This window comes from Sorex fumeus, unplaced genomic scaffold, assembly GCF_029834395.1.
Source record: "Sorex fumeus unplaced genomic scaffold, SorFum_2.1 ptg000001l, whole genome shotgun sequence".
In the NCBI taxonomy this organism is placed as follows: Eukaryota; Metazoa; Chordata; class Mammalia; order Eulipotyphla; family Soricidae; genus Sorex; species Sorex fumeus.
Window position 1 is genome coordinate 1,609,131 of NW_026606058.1, and position 23,258 is coordinate 1,632,388.

General features: G+C 46.4%; 1 protein-coding gene across 1 annotated transcript in view; it reads left to right on the plus strand.

Annotated features, from left to right (window-relative positions):
* The window catches only part of RPRD2 (regulation of nuclear pre-mRNA domain containing 2), a 68,086-nt gene that overhangs the window by 17,202 nt on the left and 27,626 nt on the right, over positions 1-23,258 (plus strand). The window contains 1 exon segment of the mRNA XM_056119198.1: positions 10,251-10,380. Coding sequence (XP_055975173.1) covers positions 10,251-10,380 — 130 coding nt within the window.

Here is a 23,258-nt window from a genome sequence, read left to right on the forward strand (position 1 = left end):
GGATATGACCCAAAAAGCATAAATAAATAAATACATACATACATACATACAATTATTCAGCATTTGGGGGGCTGTTTAGTATAGCAAATACGGTGCTTGGCTTACACAGGGCCAACCTGGGTCAATCCCTGGTCTCTCATGGTCCTCTGAGCACTGCCAGGAGTGATCTCTGAGCATCGCCAGGTGTGGCCCCCAAACAAAAGGTTCACTAATTATGATACTAATTATTTTTTAAAATTTTTTATAGGGCTGGAGCAATAGCACAGCAGATACGGCATTTGCCTTGCACGTGGCCAACGTGGGTTTGATTCCCAGCATCGTATATGATCTCCCCGAGCACCGCCAGGAGTAATTCCTGAGTGCAGAGTCAGGAAGAACCCCTGTGCATTGTTGGGTATTACCCAAAAAAGCAAAAAAAAAAATTATAAACTGGTTCACAATTTATTACATTTAATATTCCAACATCAATCCCACCATCATTACATCTTCCCCACCACCATCTTTTTAATGTTTTCACCCCAATCCCCAACTCTGCCCCCAAAGCAGGATCTAAATAATTGATTTTGTATTGCTTGTTATGAATGATCCACTAAAAATGATCCAGAAAATTTTCCTTAAAGGAAAGTGTGTGGAGATTGTTGTATTTCACCCTGGAGCCATTAAGCCCTAACATGTTCTTAAAGGTTGAGCTTTGTGTGCATATATATATATATATATATAATAGGTATGTGTGTGTAGATATATGTATATATATATATAATTAATGATTTTTTAAAGTGAACAACATGGTCTAGAAATACCTAGATCGATGTATGTTCTAATGGTAGGGTAAGATTTATGGAATGATCATTCAGGATGTAATCATTTGAAGGTTTTGAAGCTCCAGAAAATTCAGAATTGACGGTTATTTTATTTCTTGGTTTTTAAAGAATTTTAAACTATTATTATTGTTTATACTTTTTCATTAGTATCTTGTTGTTGTTAATTTGGGGTCACACCCTTGGTGCTCAGGGATCACTCCTGGTGAGGCTTGAGGGACTAGATGTGGTACTGGGGACTGAACTCAGCTCATCAGTCAACTGTGTAAGTCAGGTGCCCTGCCCATTGTGCTTCCGCTCCGACCCGCTGGCCGTTGTTTCTCCATGGGCTCCAGTTGTTTCTGAAATTAACTCGTCTTTACCCCTGAACATTGCCTAACTTTGTTTTTGCTTTTAAACTCGATTGAGTACTTTACAGTATTTATGGGTGAGTTCTTATAAGTTAAGTGCAGAAATGATGTGACCTTCAGTAACCTGCAGCTCGTAGATCTGTAATTTCTGTACTGTGTATTTTTTGTGTTTTACTCGTGGAGTATGTGATGTTAAATACTAGACTTGGTTATCGGGAACAGCACGTACAGTTCCAGAGACTCCTGTCTTTTATCTCTGAACTAGTAGGTTGTTTCACAGCTTCAACAGGGCTGTCTCTTCAAAAGGGAATTTGGGGCACTTAATTTCTTTTTCCTTCTTTTACAGTAGGTACCAAGATCATGTAATTTGTGTGTGTGGGAAAAGAATGCCGTGGATTGAACCCAGGGCCTTGAAGCATCTTAAATATGTAGAGTGTGTTCTGTAAACATCTCACACACGTGCAGAGTGTGTTCTGTATCTGTGAACTTACACTCCTGTCCCAGTTAAGGGCTTTGTAAAAGTAGATTATAATCAGTCTCTCCTTCTCCCTCCCTTTCTCTCACTGTGTCTCTCTGACTCGCTCTCACTCTCTCTCTATCTCTGTCTCTCCCCCGCACCCCACGGCATCCCGCTCCCCTCCCTGCAACCCTTGTGTGTAAGAAGTGCCTTAACTCATACACGGTCTCTCTGGTCCCAGGGTTTATCTTTTTTATTTTTGTGTGAAATATAAAATATTTTTATTTAGAGGGAGGTGGGGGAGAGAAACGATAGCGGCTTCTCCAGATAGGATAAGGCCAAGAGTACACACCTCGGGTTGAATCTCAAAATGCACCCTAGATTAAACGAAAGAAATTACACACCTCAGGTTGATACTGGTGAATCTCCACGGTGGACAATACACCAAAGTCTTTTTTTTTTGGGGGGGGGTCACACCCAGCAATTCACGGGGCTTACTCCTGGCTCTGCACTCAGGAATTACTCCTGGCGGTGCTCGGGGCACCATATGGGATGCTGGGAATTAAACCCGGGTTGGCTGCGGGCAAGGCAAACGCCCTACCTGCTGTACTATCGCACCAGTCCCCAAAGTTTTTCTTTTTAAGAGAAGATAACGAGTCTTTGAAAAAAGGTTACGTGTTGTACTACCTTCATTATGAGCTATTAAAGCCAGAAGTTACTTTATGGATAATAACCCGAATTAATCTTTTATTTATTATTTTTCAGGGGGCACTCCTAGGCAGTGTGTGGCCATGGAGGTGCTTGAGACCACCAGAGTGATTGTCCAGAGCCACTAGGGTTTTACTTAGCAGCGATGGGGAACTTTTGGTGCCAGGATTTTGTCATGGGGAGGATGGTACATGGAAATCTTGTTCTTCAAGGCTTCCAAATTCGATCATATACCTCTTGTGTTTTTGTTTGATTTTTGTGCTTTTTTTTTCTTCCACACCTAGCAGTGCTCAGGGTTTAACCCTGACTTTGTACTCAGGGATAGCTCCTAGGGGGATCAAAGTGGGAGAACCATGTGGGGTTGACCTGGGATTGACCCTGGATTGGCCACACACCAAGCAAGTGCCTTACCCGCTGTACTGTCTTTCCAGCCCCTGTTCTACCTCCATTTTTGTTTGTTTTTAGACTACACCCACACCCCCAGTGATGCTAAGTGGTTACTCCTGGCTCCGCACTCAGGCATTTCTTCTGAAAGTGCTTGGGGAAACATACCGGGTGTTGGAGATTGAACCTGGGTCGACCATGTGCAAACTTTACCCACAGTACTGTCGCTCCGGCCCAAGAATACCAAATAGAAGCTGAAAAATAGTTCAGGCGTGTGGTGATTATTTCTTGTTTCAAGTCATTTCAAACTTAAAATTGAGAATATTGTGAAGCGTGTGTGTACCTTTCACTCCGATTCTTTCGGTGTTGAGGTTTGACAGGGCCTGTCTCTTCACTCACCCTCATGCACACAGACCTACGCCACACATGCTAGTGTCCGCATGCAAATGGCTCTCCCTGGACCATTTCAAGAGGGTGCCGCTGACTCTTGACTTGTCTTTTAGGGTGGTGTGGGGGTGGGGCTGTCAGGCCACACCTGGCTGTGCTCTGCGCTCAGGGATCCCTCCGGGCGGGGCGGGGAGCCTGTGTCGTGCTGGGGCTCCAACCCAGCTCTGCTGTGTGCAAGGCAAACACCCTACTTGCTGTGCTTATCTCTGTGGCCCCATGGAAGGACACTCTTAGCCCTGCAGTGAGCTTGAGAATGTCAGGGCTACAAAATTCAGCGAATCGCAACTTGTGTAACATGCGCCTGCACCAGACTTGGGCTCTGCCATTGAGTACCCAGGATCCTTGTTGAATCTTGACTTGGTCCAATAATGGTCTCTGAAGGCCCAGGGAACTTGGTATGGTTAGCTGTAGTTTTCTCTAGTTTTCCTATACCTGAAAGTTGTTCTTCGGGCTCTCTTCGCTTTTCATGATCTTGACTTTTTGTTTTGTTTTGGCGTTTGGGCCACACCTGGCAGCTCTCAGGGCTCACTCCTGACTCTGCCCTTCGGGATCACTCTTGGAGGAGATTGGGGGACCATATGGGGTACCAGGGATGGAACCTGGCTCAGGCTATGTGCAAGGCAAGCACCCTGCCCTCTGTACTAACTTTCCAGCCCACTGTCTTGACTTAATTGTCCATTGCATGTATTTGATGAAAGGTCACATTTTGGTATTGGGGGTGGGAGTGAAAAGCCACTGCAGCCTGTGCTCAGGGCTTGTGTGTTGGGGCGGTCAGTCCTGGGCACTTGCCCATCCACTGCACCCCCTCTCTAGCCCCCAGGTTAGATTTTTCGAGCATAGTAACTCTGTCCTTTAACCAGCAATTCCTTGAACTCTTTTTACTTTCTGGGAGGAGATGTTTTTAACTCTTGTGCTTTCTTTCCCTGGCTTTGAACCAGCCAGTGCCCTAGAGGCCCTCATTTGACTTAAAAAGATCTAGGACCTGAGTGATAGCACAGCACGTAGGGCATTTGGTTTGCGTGTGACTGACCTGGGTTTGGTCCCCAGCATCCCCTATGCTTCCCTGAGCACTGTTAGGAATGATTCCTGAGCGCAGAGCCAGCAGTAAGTTCTGAGAGCTGTTGGGTATGGCCAAATACAAAAGAAAAAAAAAAAGCAGAACAAAACCCCGCAATCTAGGTATTAGGTATCAGATTTCATTATTACTTCTAGGCTTTTCTTTTAATTGCTATTTACTTACTGCCTTTTTGGGGCCAGACCCAACAGTGGCTCGTGCTCCTAGTTGGGGGTCTCTCCCTGTGAAGCCCAGCGCTATCGTGGACCTGGGACTTGTACCCAGCCCACTGCCATGGAGAGCCTATACTCAGCCTGGGGAACTCTCATTCTGGCCCCCAGATAGATTTTGATGTTGCTGCATGTTCAGTCACTCATTTTGGTATGTTTGCGGCCCTGGCCCACTTGCAGATTGGCAGTCCTGCAGGTCAGACCAGGTCCCAGTGGTAGTAGGCATGTACTCTCTGTGTGACTTTGCTTCTGTGAAAGGAAGGAGTCAGGGTGTCTGAAAAGAGTTACTTTTGATTCAGGAAGAGATGTGGCCTCCTGAGAATAAAGACTGGTAGGAGCCTAGGACGTGACAGTCGAGTATAGAGGTTCGATATCCTGGGGCAGGTACTGGTGCGGCAACTGGAGACTCGCTCATGTCTGGACTTGAAGGAGGAATAGACCGAAATAGTGTTCAGGGATCAATCGTTTGGGACAGATATGATTGTATTTCTATAAAGTATGTTATGGAGGCGGCAGATGATCAGAATAAAGCAAATGAAGGAAAGAAAAATCAACATAGAAATCAGGAATCAGGACTTAGCTCAGTGGTAGTCATTTGTTTTGCTGGTGTAAGGTCCTGGGTGTTTTTTTTTGTTTGGGGTTTATACCTGGAAGTGCTCAGGGGTTACTCCTAGCTTTCACTCAGGAGTCACTCCTGTCAGTCTCGGAGGATCAGATCTCTCTGACCCCAGTTCTGGGTTTGATCCCTGGTATCACCCAACAAACAAAGACACACACACACACACACACACACACACACACACACACACGGGATCTATCTGTGCATCTGTGTTCTGGGTTCAGGCACTTGTTTTGGCCAATCCCAGCTCAAATCTTGATACTGCGTGTGGTCCCCTGAGCACTATCAGGAATGCATAGAGGAAGATGTAAGACCTGAGTACCTCTGGTGTGGCCTCCCAAACCTAAAATATTTATAAAAAAAAAAAAAGGTCAGGGATCAGAAGAGTGGTACAGGGATGAAGGCACTTGCCTTGTAGTCAGCTGACACCAGTTTGGTTTTCTACACCACAGTCTCCTGAGCAAACCAAAATCAAATTGAGATCAGTACTGTTAAAAAATAATTCATGTTGTATCATTATATGACTGAAATCTGATCATGAATAGCTTTGTAACTGTGTATCTCGTATGACTATAAAAAAATAAAAGTGAAAAAAATATAGACGCTGACAGGGGAGTGCGGGGGGGGGCAGATTCCATACTTTACCTTTTTTAGGCTCTCTTATAGATTTTCTGATATGAAAGCTCATTCTGTATTTGCTGTTTTGTTTATTAAGGGGGCACACACAGCAGTGCTCAGGGGTTACTCCTTGCTTTGCACTCAGAAATTACTCCAAGTGGTGTCCAGGGGACAATTTGGGTACACACAGGGATGAACTCAGGTCAGGTTCTTATAAGGCAAGTGCCCTGCCTGCTGTACTATCGCTCTGATCCCTGTGTTTTACTTAATAAATGATTTCTTAATTTCTTTTTCAGTAAATTTTAATTTTATCCAGAACTTACTGAGATGTTTTTGTTTAAAAAAAAAATCTGGGGGCTGGAGCAATAGCACAGTGGGGAGGGTGTTTGCCTTGCATGTGGCCAGCCCAGGTTCGATTCCCAGCATCCCATATGGTCCCCGGAGCACCGCCAGGAGTAAGTCCTGAGTAAAGAGCCAGGAGTAGCCCCTGTGTATTGCCGGGTGTGACCCAAAAAGGGGGGGGAAATCTTTATTGGAGTGATAGTACAGCAAGTAGGGTGCTGTACTATTTGCCTTGTATGCAGCATTGGTGTTTGATTCTCCGCATCCCGTTGGTTGCCTTAGCCCATCAGGCCTCAAAACCAAAGAACAGTGGGACTGGAGTGATAGTTTAGTGGGCTGAGTGCATGCTTTGCATATTGGAGATCTGGGTTTGATCCCTGAGCACTCCTAGGTGTGGCCTCAAGGTGAGAAGATTAAACAAAGCGTCATTTAGAGCTGAAAGCTCAAACCTATTTCACTCCAGGCATACTAATTAGTAATCATATTTCTATGTTCCTTAAGTCTCTTAATTCTCCATTTTACACCACTGGTTTGTTCGTAGGACTGGAGTTGGTTGGCCTGCATATTATCTTCTAGATTTGTCTATTCTTTATAGTATTTGATTTTTAAAATTATTTCTATTATTTGTGGCATTTCCTGGGCTGGAGCGATAGCACAGTGGTAGGGCATTTGCCTTGCTCGCAGCCAGCCCGGCCGAGCCGGGTTCTATTCCTCCGCCCCTCTCGGAGAGCTTGACAAGCTACCGAGAGTATCTCGCCCGCGTGGCAAAGCCTGGCAAGCTACCAGTGATGTATTCGATATGCCAAACACAGTAACAACAAGCCTCAAAATGAAAAGACATTACTGGGCCCACTCGAGCAAATTGATGAACAACGGGAGGACAGTGACAGTGGCATTTCCTAAAATACCCTTCTGTATAAAGCTTCTTGTGACTTCCTGTTACCTGCAGAGTAAATGGTAATTAAAAAAAAGGGGGGGGGGACCATACCCAACTACTGATCACTCTGAGCTGTGCCTGGGGGACCATATGAGGTGCTGGGGATTAAATCATGGTTTTTCTGGGACCAGAGTAGTAGCTCAGTGGGTAGGGTGTTTATATTGCATGCAGCTGATTTAAGTTTGATCCCTGGCACCACATATGATCTCCCAAGCCCCTCCTGGAAGGAGGGATCTCTGAGCACAGAGCCGGGAGTTAGCCCTCAGCACAGCCGGGTGTGGCCCCAAGCCAAATATATTAATAGTAGTTACGAACATGGACTTGGCCGTGGTTCTGTGGCAGAACACCTGCTGCGCGTGTATTAGCTCCATTAGGTCCTGTGTTTGATCTGTGGCACCAGTAAATGAAAGCAGCAGTAGAAAGAACTCTGGAGCCCAAGCTGTCGGCTTCAAGGCCGTGCTTCATCAGTGACTGACTGAATCTCCAGAATCTGCTTTCTGATTCGGTGTGGATGGTGAACAGTGCCAGAGTCAGAGGTTGTTCTGAGCGTGTCAGTCACCGTGACGGTGGCGCCCTCAAAAGAATGCCAGCTGCACAGAAAGTGCTGTGTATGCATGTGTTAAATGGCACATTCTAGCTGAAATCTCTTCAGAACAGCTCATTTCCCGGTGCTTTTACTCATAACTTTTTCACTGTGCTTTTTCTCTTCCTTCCTAGAAAAGTTTGACTTCATCAGATATTTAAATGATAATCAGAATCTCAGCCAGAATCCCAGCCTTCAGGAAACGTCCCTCTCACACAGATACAGGGAGAGCTACACGGTGTGGTAGGGATGGCAGGTGTGAGTTCAGCGGCACAAAGGTAGCATCTGGGACATCCTGGGAAGCCTCGAGGAAAGCAAGCCCTAAGCGGAGAGTTGAGGAAAGAAAAGGCTGTTTCAGTGTCACAGGTGACACTCAGAAAAGTAGAGTGAGCAAGAACTTTCAGGGGAGAGTGGGCTAACACAGACCTTCCCAGGTAAGCAAGAACCAGGTTACTTGAAGGACCGAGAAGTGCTCACATTGGACCTTCTTCAACCACTGCCAGTTTGTATCTTTCCAAACTGCTTCATCCAGCTTCTTTCATTCCTCTGAATATTTTTTTGGTTTTGTTTTTGGGGCCGTACCCTGCATTGCTGGGACTGTTCCTGGGGGAATCATTGGGTGGGAATTGAACCCAGGGCTCCAGCATGCAAGGCATGTGCTCCAGTTCTTTGAGCCCTCGTCCCTCATCACGTCTTCGCTGTGGTGGCGAGGGAGGGTTTGCCTTGAAGAGAAATGGCAATGGGGTGGCTTGGATGATTCCTTGGGAAAGTAGAGATAGGATAGGGATCCGAGGAGGGCACTCTCACGGTGGAAAGTGCTTTCAGTCGTATGTGAGCCCTTGATTCCATTGCTGCTACTGCAGAAGAACAACAGGACCTGAGTCTGATACGGACAATACAGTTTAGATTTTTTCCCCTATAGATAAGTAGAAAGCATTGAAGATTGTTCAGGATGGGTTATCATAGAAAAGGATGATTCTGAGAGAGAAATCAAGGTCTGTAGAATTAATGAATGTGAACCTTTGAAAGTAGAGATGGGAAGAGAAGGTGGGGTCCGGCTCATCAAAGAAGAGTAATGTGTGGCAAGGAGTGTGAAATCCACAGATTCGATATGAGAAAGTTGATAATATTTACATAGTGGTTGGTTTTGGCAGTGTTCAAGACTTATTCCTGGCTCTGTGCTCAGGGATCACTCCTGGTGTCGCTTTAGGTATCTTTTGGGGTGTTGAGGATCAAACCCAGATTCTCCTGCTGTACTATCCAGTCCCTAGGTTACATGTTTTAAGTACAAAAATACGGAGCCGGAGCGACAGTCCAATGGGTAGGGCACTTGCCTTGCACGTAGCTAGCACAGGTGTGGCCCAGAGAGAAAGAAAAAAGAAGTATAAGAAGTCTTAAAGTTATGGTGTTACATTGGAGCTAAGTTAGAGTCAGTCTCAGAATTTTTACTCAAGTTGATCTGGATTGGTTTAAATACATTTTTGAGAGAACTTAATATTTCAGATAATGACTTCTTCTTTGTTGTTGTTGTTTTGTTTTGGGGTCACCCCTGACAAGGCTTGTTTCTGGCTCTGTGCAAGGCATATGCTGTACCCATTGTACTATCTCTCTGGCCCCATGATTTCTGCTTTCATTGTGAAAAGCACGAAAGATTATCAAGAGTAAGAAAGTATGTGGGCCTTGACTTGAATGGTGAAAAATCTGAAATAGCTTGGAGCCAGTTAGGAAAGATGCAGCTTTAGGGCATGTGACCATGGACCTTTTTAGATGTTGTTGTTGTTGTTGTTTTGTTCACACCAGCAATGCACAGGGACTACTCCTGGCTCTGCACTCAGGAATGACTCCTGGCGGGACTCATGGGACCCTATGGGATGCTGGGAATCGAACCTGGGTCAGCCTTGTGTAAGGCAAACACCCTACCCGCTGTGCTACCGCTCCAGCCCCATGGGACCAGTTTTAAGAGATCAGTTTATGTGGTTTTAATCCTTCTTGGTGTGATTTCGGTGCCCCACCGCCTACATCTTTAGTTGAATCCAGAGATGAGGGAGCTTAGGTTCATGAATGATATCAGAACTATTTGATGAATAGACTATTTTCGATAATTAGAGGAGGGTAAACAGTTTGACTCACCCACATTCCCATTGGATTCTGAAATCCTTGTTCTTTCCGCTAACCCTGGTGTGTTTATAATAAGTTTAGCTTATTTAGCTCGTTTTTTTTTCTCTTTCAAAATTGTTTGGGATAACATTTTTATTTTAGTTGCTCCAGGGTTAACCTCAAGTTTGCTTGGGAGCCACACCTGGCAGTTCTGTGTTTACTCCTGACTCTGTACTCAGGGACCACTTCTGGCAGGGCTCTGGCGACCTGATTGGGTGTTGGAGATAGTCCAGGTTGGCCACATGCAAGGCAAAGCATTTTCCCTGCTGTACTGTTGCTCCAGCCCCGAGAGTTAACTTTTGATGTCAAGCATCTATGAAGTGAAGTAGAAATGTACTTGAGAAGTAACTGGAACAGAAACATCTAAACCCGTCCCGGTTCCGGACATTAGGCTCAGTCCCATGATCTAGGATTTATTTGTCTGTGCAACCACCCCTCGTGCACATAATTGCATTTACACAGTTTGAAAACGTTGTATTTGGAATAAGTTGAAGCAAATATAAATTGACTTACTTGGTTTTATATATTGTCTTTTGTTGTCTCTAGCTGCCTACCCTCATCGTTTGAATCTCTTTTACCTTGCCAATGATGTCATACAGAACTGTAAAAGGAAAAATGCAATCATATTCCGTGAGTCATTTGCTGACGTACTTCCTGAAGCAGCTGCTCTGGTGAAGTAAGTAAAATATTACTGTTCTGGGAGGTAGAAACTTAGAAAATTTAGAATTTTGGTTTTCCTTTATACCCACAAGTAAGAACTGTTACAGTTGTACATGCTTAGAGAGATTCCATGGATGTTTGGCCCAAATTATTGAGTATAATATTCACTTTTCTTTCAGGAACTCTTGGTTCCCCTTTCAAAGCTTATTGATTATTGCTTCTGTGTCTTTCTCTTCTAAATTCACCTTTTACCTCTCCTGATCATACTTCTCTGGCTCTGTTTTCTGACTGTTCTTTTTTGTGTGTATTTTGCATTTTGCATTTTTAAAAATGTCTTCCTGAAATCTTGCCTTCTCCATGAAATATGTAATTGGAAATGCTTATATTCAGACCTGTTATGCATTTTTGTACATTTTCCAAAGTGCTAGAAGATTTTTGCCCCTGTTTAATGGTATTTCTTTGTATTTTTTCATATTTGTGATTGGTGCACACATGCACAGTCAGAACATAAACAGTTATCTGGACTGTAGGAACCCCTTTCTGACTTCCACAGGCCAGACACTAGCACAGATATATTGGTCTGTTTTGTTGTTCAAGGTCCCCTCCTAGTGGTGCGTGGGGATCGTGTGGTTTGGGGATTGCAGCAGGCCTCCTGTGTGCACCCCAACCCTTCGAGTTCGCTCTTCAGCTGTATTTGTATTTTTTGACCCTGTAGGTAGGATAAACCAGTCTGAATGGAAGTCTTTAACTTGCAATATCCTGATGATTCCTTTGTATAGTACTGCTGTCTGTCAGTAATGGTTTTTAATTTTGAGTATACTTTTAGTTCTTTGTATTAAAAAAAGAAAATTTGTATTTTTGTTTTTGAGCGGCACCTAGTGATGCTCAGAAATTACTTCTGGCTCTGTGCTAAGGGATCACTCCTGGTGGCGTTTAGGGGACCGACCATATGGGATGCTGTGGATTGAATCTGAGTTCTGTCCCCTAAGCTCTGATCCCTGAGTGCAGACCTCGGTCTGGGTCGCCTGCGTGTAAAGCAAGAGCCTTACCCACTGTACTGTCTCACCAACCATAGTATATTAAAATTGGTGGTGGTGGGGGGGGGTTATGGGGAGTTTTTTGTTCTACGTGATGATTCTTAGGGCTCGCTTCTGCCTCTGAACTTGGGTCAGTGGGCCATATGGGGTGCTGCGTGCAGTGTGAGGGCCTTAAGCCCTACACTGTCTCTCCAGCCCCTCTCTGAAACCATCTTAAGTTAGTGAAGGATCGCTTCAGAAACCTGGGTCAGTGCCGGCTTAAACAGTGGAGCAGCCAAAGCATTCTAAGACAGGAATGCCCTCTGTCACGGCTGTTGGCCACCATACCAGAGCACCCGGTATCTGGTAAATAAGAGCATGTTAGGAGAGAGAATCATGCAGAGAGTCACCTGTAATATGAGATGGTCATATATGACCTAATAATATAATCTGTTAGTGTGCCAGCAGCCTCAGGATCTCTGTTGCCCTCCTCAGCACTGCCATTCCATCGTAAAAACAGCCATGTCTGCCATATAAAGCAAGGGGCATGACTAGATCAGAACAGACTTCTTTTGCAATAAGAAGTGCTCCCTCAACCCCTCGGCTCCACTAAAGAAACAAACCCAAGAATTGAATGTGTTGGGCTGGAGTGATATAAGGGTAGGGTGCTTTATTTGCACATGACTGACTTGGGTTCAATCCCTGGCACACCGTATGGTCCCCTGAGCCTGCCGAGGAGTCAGGAGAAAGGCCTGAGTACTGCTGAGTATGGCCACAGAATAAAAAGAAAGAGGAAGAGTGTAAAACTTCTGTAAAGAAAATTATTGATTACAACTTTATTTTTTTTGATTTTTTGTTTTTAATTATAAATGAAGCTTTTACTAAAGGATATTTAAAAAGACGGGTCTTGGGGCCAGAGAAATAGTACAGTGGGTATGACATTTGCCTTGCATATGACCAACCTGCTGCCCTCCCCACTGTACTGTCTATCCAACCTCTCCCAGACCTCAGTATGGTTTAATGTAACAGTTAATTAAAGAATTTTGTGTGTGTTGGCTAGTAGGGATTGAGCCACAGGCTCACATGCACGTGAAACGTATGCTCAGCTGCTGACTTCCATTCTTTTGGTTTTGTTTTGAGCCATACCCAGCGATGCACAGGAGCTAATCCTAGCTCTTCGCTCAGGGATCACTCTTGGCAGTGCTTAGGGGACGAGGTCCAGGTTGACTGCGTGCACGGCAGACACCCTACCAGCTGTACTATCAACCTATCAACCCTACCTTCTTGAGCTCAAGATCTTTTTCTATAGGCGCCAAAGGAGGCCATGTTAAGGGGGCAGTGTGGTGCTTGGAACGGGACTCGGGTCTCTGAGCTTGGCCTGCACTCTACTACTTGGACTAGTTTCATTGCCCAAAGATGGTTTTCTCTGGAGGGGCTCCGCAACAGTGCTCAGGGGACATTCCTGGTACCACTTGGCTTTGTGCGGGCCCAGTGGTTCAATGCTTGGGCCAGGGATGTGTCAGTGCCCAGTCATAATGGTACTTGGAACAGTGCTTGGGTTCTAACTTTGCGTCTCAGTGCCCTCCAGCCCTTTGAACTATCTGCCCGGGCCCCCAAGGTAATATTTTTTGTTTGTTTCTGGGCCATACCAGCAGTGCTTACGTCTTAACCCGTGGCTCTGTGCAAAGGGTTCATTCCTAGGAGGACGTAAGGGGACCCTATGGAGTGCCTGAAATTGAACCCAGGTTGGCAATGTTCAAGGCAAGTGCCTTCCTTGCTACAGCAAGTCCAGTCCCCCAAAGTAATTTTTTTTTTTTTGGTTTTGGGTCATACTGGTGTTGTTCAGGGGTTACTCCTGGCTCTATTCTTGGGGATCACTCTTGGCAGGGCTCAGTGAACCAGGGTATTGAACCCGGGTTGGCCAAATGCAAGGCAGTGCCCTACCCTCTGTACTGTAACTGTGCCCCTAGTTATTAACACATATTTTAATGAAATAGGGCCAGAGTGATAGTACAGCGGGTAGAGGATTTGCCTTGCATGCGGCCAACCCAGATTCTATCGCCAGCATCCCATATGGTCCCCCGAGCACCACCAGGAGTGATTCCTGAGTGCAGAGCCAGGAGTAATCTCTGAGCATCGCCGGATGTGACCCAAAAAGCAAAAGTAAATAAATAATGCAGGAGGAGGAATACTTTTGAACTGATACATTCCTATAAAGAAACTAGCTATATATGATGTGCCATAGACAGTCCTCCAGACCCTGTGCCAGGCTGTTTCATCCAGGGCAACCTGGAGGGGAGTGGGTGAGTTCTCCTCCTCGCCCCAGCAGAGCCACTCCTGCCGGAAACCCTCCGGAACTTAAATCACTACCATGCTCATGCCACTCTCCACACGCTTGAATGAGCCTCATCCCTGAGTGAATGTATTCCTGGACTGTGTGGCCGCATTTGCAGCTGCATGACATCTCATACTTTACATCATTGATATACCAAGAGTAACACCCCACATTTGATGGAGTTTAAAGTAGAACGAAGGCAATCTTAGGGGGAAATATATTTATACAAATACGGGCGTGAGCGTGCACACGCACGCACACACACACACACACACACACAGTTCAATCTTTAACATGTTACTAATCCCGTATAGAAGGGCTTAGTGACTCCTGGTGAATTACAACAATCTTCACACACTTTCCTCTAAGAAACCTTTTTTGGATCTTTTTTAGTGGATTATTCATAACACGCAATACAAAATAAATCACTTCGTTTCTGCTTTGGGGCAAGGTTTGGAGTTTGGAATGGAAACATTGAAAATATGGTGTTGGGAAGGTGTAATGGTTGTGGGATTGGGTTTCAAATATTAAATGTAATCAAATATTGTGAACAACTTTATAAAAATAAAATCCCAAAAAAACCTAGCTGTAAATGAGGATATTCAGGTAGGAATTCCGGTATTAGCCATGTCCTAACCATGTAACCGGATGGTATAATATGTGTTGTTATGCGGCCTCTTAATGAGTTGTTTCTTTCTGTCTTGTGGTGCTGGGGATTGAACCGAGAGCGTTACCCAAGCAAAGAAAGTGCTTCTCTTGCTGAGCCTGTTCCTGGCCCCTTAGTCTCAGCGCCTTACATTCTTGTAATTCACTTCTGGTGATGTCCACACGGTCGTATCCTGGAGATACGACACTTTAGGAGCACAGGCTTTGGAATCAGTGTACATAGATTTGAATTCTGGTTCTGTTCCCTTTCAGCAATCTAAATCAACTTCAGTTTAGCCAATAATAATTAAATGATGACTTTATGGCTCAAAAAAATGCCTTCCTGTTTTGCTTATTTGCTTCTCAAGCCAACTATTGACAATAATAGGGGTAAAGGATTATTGTCCTCATTTTATAGGTGAGGATACTGATAATAAAATAATATAAAACTGCCTCAGAGGCCAGAGGGAGTGCAGAGGATAAGATGCTTGCCTTGCAGGCAGCAGACCCAGTTTGATCACTGGCACTGAATAGGGTCCCTTAAGCCTCGCTGCCACCAGGAGTGATTCCTGAGTGCAGAGCCAGAGTAGAACTGGAGCACTGGGCAGATGTGACCCCAAAACCAAACCAAACTAAAAACCTCTAATCAAATCTCTTTTTTTTTTCTTTTTGGGTCACACCCGGTGATGCACAGGGGTTACTCCTGGCTCTGTACTCAGGAATTAATCCTGGCAATACTGGGGGACCCTATGGGATGCTGGGAATCGAACCCAGGTCGGCCGCGTGCAAGGCAAACGCCCTCCCCGCTGTGCCATTGCTCCAGCCCCTAAATCTCATTCTTTTTTTTAAATTTTGTTTTTATGTTAATGTAGGAGTATTGCTATTTATTCAGCCACTGATTAGGCTGTCAAATCTCATTCTTCCTTCCAGTCCTTCTCATCAGCTCTTCCATGTCTCGGTATGAACCCGTGCTCCAACCACAGCCTCAGAGTATGTGTAGAGATGGGAAGCAGCCAGCCCTAGAACTTATTTTTGGGGGGCGGAGCTCGGGGGATGGTCCCTGTGCGGTGCCAGGGATTGAACCCCGTCGGCCACATGCAAGGCAAATACTCTACCTGCTGTACTATTGCTCTGGTCCCGATGAACTAAGTTTCTAGAAGAAGGGTAGATATAAATGGAGGGAGGGAGGGAGGGAGGGCGGGCGGAAGGAAGGAAATTATAATAGAGTGGAACTACTTATAAACAAGGTAATGAGGGTATCTAAAATAGTAACATAGAGAAAGTGGAATGATGATTGCCACATCGAGGGAAAACAGGAGTTCGAGTTTTTGCGGACATGAGCCTCTGCCCTGTCGGATGGAAAGAGCTCTGGTGAGCCTGGAGCAATAGTACAGCAGGTGGGACACTTGCCTTGCACACGGCCCACCCAGGTTCGATCCCTGGCTTCCCACGTGGCCCCTTGAGCATCTCCAGGAGTAATTCTTGAGTGCAGAGCCAGAAGTAACCCCCACGCATCCCCAGGTGTAACCCACAAAGCCAGAAAGAAAAAGGGAAAAAAGAAAAGAGCTCTTGTAGGGGCCCAGTGCTGACTGCGCAGTCATAGGAGTGTGCTCTAGGCAGTGACTCTTGATGTCCACACATGAACTCTTTTGAGCTGTCCTAAGCTAGAGAATGTGCAGGAGTACGATTAGGGAAGTCAGTATCTATATTAAGGAAACTTAGGAAACCCTACAAGCATTTTATTTCTGTCAGTCCCCCACCCCTCACCCCATCCCCCCACCCCCCGACTTCCTCTGCCTCCTTTCCCTTCCTTCTCTTCTCCCTTTCCTTCTCTCTCCTCCTCTGGCAGTGCTGGGACTGAAAGCCAGGACATCATGCTTATGTGGCATCTGCTGGACCCCTGAACTAGATTTACTTTGTTGGAGGAGGCAGGATGTCGGGTCGTAGGGCTCGTGCTGGCTCTGTGCTCAGGGTCACTCCTGGTGATGTATGAGACCATGTGTGACACAGGGGATCAGAGGATGCCAACCCTATGCAAGGCATCACCTTATCTCTTATACTAGCTCTCTGGTCCCTTGCCAGCCCCGTTTGTGCCGTGTGCGAGTGCAAACCCCTGTGTACTCGTACCTTGTTTGTACAAGTGTGTACAAACCTGTTTGCACCTTGATTCAAACTCAGGCCCCTGTGAAGATGGCAGCGCTGGTGGGGCCATGCTGGTTTGGGGGTTCCAGGTCCCATTCCCTTGCCAGACCCTGTTAGATTTTAGATTTTTTTTTTTGGCCTTTTGGGTCACACCCAGCTATGCACAGGGGTTACTCCTGGCTCTGCACTCAGGAATTACTCCTGGTGGTGCTCAGGGGACCATATGGGATGCTGGGAATCGAACCCTGGTCGGCCACGTGCAAGGCAAACGCCCGACCCGCTGTGCTATTGCCCCAGCCTTCCTTTTTTAAAAAAAATTTTTTTGCTTGTTTTGGGGCTACACCCAGCAGTGCTCAGGGCTTACTCCCGACTCTGTGCTCAGGGATCAAACCCACGTTGACTCCTTCCCCGCTGTGCTATTTCTCAGGCCCTTCTAGAAGTTTTGTCCACTATTGGCCGTTCCTATTGAGCCTGGGAGCCAAGTGTGCACCTCCCCTTCTTCGCATCCCTCTGCATTAAAGCTCCAGTGAAGGAGCCAGGCGGGAGGGAAGGGAGGGACGGGCACGCGTTTGAAAGGAACGTCAGCAAGGGTGCTTTCACGCAGCCCTTTTCGGTTCAGCTTTCTAATGGAATTTCTGACCAGAACAGAAAGGAAAATAAGCAATAAAAAGATGCAACTGAGTGGCTGATGGGTGGGCGGGGTTATACGTCACAAGGAACAATAGCTGATGAGCACTAGCTGGTAGGAGCCCCTGAGCGACCCTGAGTGTGGGCCCCCAGCCTCCCCAGAAAAGAGAAAGGATTGAAAAAGGAAAATAATGTCACAGATTGCAGTCAGTGTAATATCACTGTCACTGTCCTCCCGTTGTTCATCGGTTTGCTCAAGCGGGCCCAGGAACGTCTCCATTGTGACAGTTGTTACTGTGTTTGGCATATCGAATAATATTCCTCGAAAACTAAAAGATTGTACAGGTCAGTTAATTTGACGTTGAGGGGCCAGAGAGTAGTACAGTGGGGAGGCACTTGCTTTGCACCTGACTGACCCACATTCAGTCCCTGGCACCACCACGTATGATCCCCTGAGCCCACCAGGAGTGGACCCATCCGAAAGAAAGAAAGGGAAAAAAAGAATTGACATGGGTTTCTCAAGGTGGCTACATTCCAGTTAGTATAGTAAAATTATTTTAACTGCATCTCAGACACAAAAGGAGAACGTGCTAATGCTTTAGACTGGAAAGAGGGTTGATTCTTGTTTTTCCTAATAATTGTTTCGCATAAAGGTGCCATGAATGCTGAGGCAGCAACCCTCGCTCCTGGCTGGAGGCTCCCGGGGCTTCCTGGCCACAGATTTTCGTCAGCAGAGCAATAGGTCGCCTTGTTTGTATCTATTCCCAGCTGCCTATTGCACATATTTTGTGAACTGCTGCTTATTGATCAATGTTGATATCGTGGCACAGAACTAACCGTCACTAGTCTGCGCCATACACATCTTCTCTTCAAGGCACAGCACACTAATGTCCTCAGCTTCAGGACACTAGACTGGACTTCAGCACTGTGCCGGGGGGCATTTAAATAGCAAAATAAAGATGAAAGAAATGTGGTACTTGACACGTTTCTGGGGTGGCAGCTAACGTGAGCTGGCAGCTCTCACCTGGCATAGGGGACTGGGCGCTCTCTTCGTTGTTTCTGCATTCAGTCGGTCTCTTGTGCCTCATGGGTCTAATGCCCCTGGCACTGCAAGATATGTCTTGGGTTTCATTGTTTCGGGGCTATGCCCGGCAGTGCTCAAGGTTTATTCTGGCTCTGTGCTCAGGGATTGAAACCGGGCCAGCCTCATGCAAAGCAAGTGTTCTTCCTGGCAGATGATAGACAGACGCCGATCATTCAAATAGGGGAAATTTAGTATAAGCAGTTGCTAAGTGGGTTGAAAAACCAACCATAAGTATCTCGGCTCTGGAAAGTGTAATGGAACTCGAAACTGTCATGGGCCAGTAGGAAGAGTGTCCCCGAGGAAGACAGGGTGGATGGCTCCAGGAACTGCTCACTGTTGGTGCATCTCTGGGAGCTGCTGGGGCAGAGCCGTGCCAGGGCACTGCCAGGATCTCTGCCTGTGTGCTGCAGTGGAGAACCGAATGGCCAGGAAGGAGCCGGACCTCCTCGGCCTCTCAGGGTCGCCCTCAGCTCACTGGGGCACAGTCAAGCCTTGTACCAAGAGGAGACAGTTCCTTGACTGGCTCCAGTTCCATAAAGTCAAGCCAGAAGTGGGGCCGGAGAGGCTGGAGCTCAGGGACAGCGCATTCATAAGCAGTGCCCATCCCCAGAGGGCGTGTCTTTGGATGCCCGAATCTCACACACAAGATTGTGCCGTGGTGGCACCCCGTAGCCTACTAGCTTGAGGAGTTACGGGAGAAACGGTCCCTGGCTTCTCATATTTTTTGCCAAACCCACGAGTGCTTAAGGGCTATTTCTGGCTCTGTGCTCAAGAGTGACCCCTGGTGGTGCTTTGATATGTGGACATCAACTCCAAGTTGGCTGCATGCAGGGCAAACTGTCCCTTAGCCCCTGTGCTGTCCCTCGGGCCCTAAAACTGACTCAATTTAAAAACCACTGTTTCCGCGCCAGAGAGCTAGTGCGGTGAGTAGGGCGCTTGCCTTGTGCTCAGCCCACCTGGATTTTGTCCCTGACACCCCAGTAGCATCCCCAAACTCACCAGGAGTAGTTCTTGAGCGCAGAGCCAAGAGTCACGTTAACCTGAGCATCACTGGATATGAACCCCCTAAACAAACAGAAACACCCCACTGGTTCTGTGTATGGTCTTATGTACCACCTGTAGCCTTTGACCAGAGCTGGGGACATTTACAAGTGTGTGTGGCGAGATCAGGAGAAGACAGTTCTCGTAGCACCATTGTTCCTGTTAATGAGCTTGAGAAAACAGGCTGGGGGATATGTGGAGCTCCAGGACGGGAACTGGGGTCTTGGCTGGCAGAGAACCCAGCAGCCTGCGTGCAGGCTTGGCTTTGCTTGTAGGAACCTTGATTTGGTCTGGCAGTGCATGTCCCTTGAGCACAGAGTTGGGCGTAGCCCTTGAGTACTGCGGTAGTGTTCTCCCACTTCCTCTCCCAAAAATGTGCAGGTTTCCAGGTATGAGGCCCTACCTAGATTCAGTTCCCGCCACTAAAAAGGTTATAAAAGTTTTCTTTTCCAAACTGGGCAAATTGTGGCACACTAGAATACCAGACAACAGACAAAACTAAAAACTGTCTGTTATATGGAACACTTAGTCATTCTCATAAAATACTGAGTACATAGGAGTGACGGGGTGGTGCCCAATGGCCATGCCTCAGACAGTGCTCAGGGGCCACTCCTGGTAAGGACTAGGGAATCATTTGGTGCCAGGGATTGAATCTAGGTCTGCCACGGGCAAAATGGACCCTTTGAGTATCTCCTTGACCCATCATGATAGAATTCTTTTCTTCTTTTTCCCTTTGTTTTTTGGGGAGGATGCATACCCAGCAGTGCTCAGGGGTTACTCCTGGTGCTGCTTGGGGAAACATGTAGAATTCCGGGATCGAACTGGGGTCAGCTGCATTAATAGTAACCCTACCCACTGTACTATCTCTCTGGTCCCTGATAGGATTCTTCAATCTGGAGTTAAGACTTGGAAAAAATGGGGCTGGAGCGATAGCACAGCGGGGAGGGCGTTTGCCTTGCACCCGGCCGACCCAGGTTCAATGCCCAGTATCCCATGTGGTCCCCTGAGCACCGCCAGGGGTAATTCCTAAGTGCAGAGCTAGGAGTAACACCGGGTGTGACCCAAAAAGCAAAAAAAAAAAAAAAGAAAAGAAAAGAAAAAAGACTTGGGAAAAATGAATAATTATTTTTGCATACCTAGGCATTAAAACTTTTCAGGGGTCACACCCAGCAGTGCTCAGGGCTTACTCCTGGCCCAAAGCTCAGGGCTTATACCTGGCACTCAGGGATCACTCCTGGCAGGCTCAGGGGACTATACAGAGTGCTAGAGTTCAGTCGAGTCAGATGCAGGCAAGGCAAGTGCCTACTATACTGCTGTGGCCTGCTAATAAAAACATTTTTAATTTTTATGGGGCTGGGTAGGGGTGGCATTTCTCAGGGCTAGGTGATCACTCATCACTAGCTCTGGGCTAGGTGATCACTCATGGCACCATATATATTGTCAGGGGTCCAACCTGGATGGGCCACGTGCAAGGCAAGTATCCCACCCACTGTAACTTAAAATGATTTTTGAAGTTAAGAAAATAGTCACTGGAGAGATAAGAGGGTAAGGCACTTGTTTTGCATGTGGCCAATTCAGGTTCTGTCTCCAGCACCCCGTGTGGTCTCCTGAGCTCCACCAGAGTGATCCCTGAGTGGAGAGCCAGGAGTAAGCCCTGAGCACCACTGGGACCCCCCCCACCCCAATTTTTTTTAATAGCCCAAGGAAGAACAAATCAGCCCTCTAATAGTAAACTGTTCCCAGTTACTGAGAAGCACCATCTAGGGCTTGCTCAGTTATCAGCTTCACCTTCCTGAAAGATTAGGGATTCTCCAGAAATGTTCTCCCCAGCCAGCACCAGCCCCTAGCATGCCTGGTGTGACCTAAAACCTGTCACTGGAGAAAGAACTGTCCCATCCTGGGTAACTTTGGTCTAGCCTAGATGACCAAATCCTTCCTCTTGCTTCCCATTATACTTCGTTTTCTTGCCATGGCACGTGACAGGTCGCATTGTCATTGATCCAAGACTTTTTGTTGCTACTTCTGTCACCCAGCTTTAGCGTCTCCAGCAGAGTGCCTTGGCGGTTCCTTTGTCCTCCTCCATCTTAGGAACTGCTGCCGCCTCCCTGACCATCTTCCTGATTGCTTTGCACCCTCTGAGTATCTGTCTTCGATCTGCACATTTCTGAGAGTGTTTAGCACTTTGCCACAAAAGTACTCTTGCAGTGATGACACAGGTCATAATTTGTTGGCATGTGTCAACATAAATGTCTTTTGTTGGTGTTTATTTTTGTGTTTTGTAAGTCCAGTGGTACCTAGGATTTGTTCCTGGCTCTGTGCTCCAGGGTCACTCCTGGAAGGCTGAAGGGGAGACCACATGTGGTACTGGGGATGGAAACCAGGTTGGTGTCCTACCCGCTGTACTATCACTCTGCTCCTGAGCTCTGCGACTTTGCTGGAGTATTGACTGTCCCCAGTCCCTGAGCTGACACTTTGCTAGGTACTAACTGTCCCCAGTTCCTGAGCTGAGACTTTGCTGGAGTACTGACTATCCCCAGTCCCTAAGCTGGAGTGCTAATGGCCTCATGACATTGACCTGTTGCTTAGTTTTCCAGTCAGTAAACATTTATGCAGAACCTGCAATATGCATTTTTGCTTAGATCCCAGAAATTAGAAACTGATAAAGATATTTCCCAAGTGAACTATGGCACCAGGGCCCACTTTTCGTTCTGTTTATTTGAACTCTGATTCCTGGTTATTCATCTCTGCTTTTGCTCTTAGCTTGATTCTCAGAATTTATTGCTAATTCTTTGCTGTTTCAGTGGTCGAAGGGCGGGTTGCTAATAAAGGAAGCCACTATTTAACACCCTAGCTGTTCTGTGAAGTCAGGCTTTTTTTTAGGCGGTTGCTTAAAAGTTAAATAATAAAGCTTATAATTGTGTGGTAATTGCACGTTCTGTAGTTGAGCTTGAGAATAGTAATAACTAAAACAGAGCCCTTAGGATACTAAGGCAAGTAAAAGTGCTATTTTTTAGATTTTGGTGCTTATTTTATTTTTTTTAAAAATTTGGTTTTACTGGGGCTGGAGCGATAGCACAGCAGGTAGAGCATTTGCCTTGCACGCGGTCGACCCAGGTTCAATTCCCAGCATCCCATACGGTTCCCTGAGCACTGCCAGGGGTAATTCCTAAGTGCAGAGCCAGGAGTCACTCCTGTGCATTGCCGGTGTGACCCAGAAAGCAAAAAAAAGTCAAGATGAAAAATGTTTTTAAAATAAATGAGGGAATCATAATTTGATGCATATGAGTAAGCACTGAAAAGTACTAAGATAAATCAGATACGGGACAATTGTTCTGTGATTCTACTTAACATCGGTTTGCTAGTTTATTTGGCGGGGGGCCACAATGGTGGGCCAACACAGGACAAACGTTCTATGATTCTACTTACATAAATTGGATCTTTTGGGGGGGAATACCACAGGGCTGGGTCCAAGGCACATTACTAGTGCTCTGTGCTCAGGGATCACTCCTAAAAGCACTTTCACTTGCCTTTGCATTCTGATCCCACATGGGATTCCGGGGGTCTAAACCGGAACAGGTGCACGCAAGGCACTTGCCCTGCCACTGTGCCATCTCTGTGGCCAATTCACAGACATTATTCAGAATAGGAAAACCTCAAGAGACTGAAAGTAGATCAGAAGTTACCAGGACTTACAGGGGAGGGGCGATGGAGTTTATTTCCTCATTGTGGGGTGGCGTGCCAGGGGCTCAGAGGCTGTTTATTTTTGGCCCGTGCTCAGGAGTGACACCTGTTGGTTATCAGGGTCCGTATGTGGTCCTGGGAATTCAAACTGGAATAGGCCGGGTGCAAGGCACGTGCTTTGACTCCTGTCCTGTTTCTGCAGTCCTGGTTCTGTTGTTCAATAATCCAAGGTTTCTGTTTAAATTAATGAAAACTCTGGGAAAATTTGGTGATGGAGCACATGCTACATCGTGAGTGTGATCAGTGCCATTGAGTTGTGCATT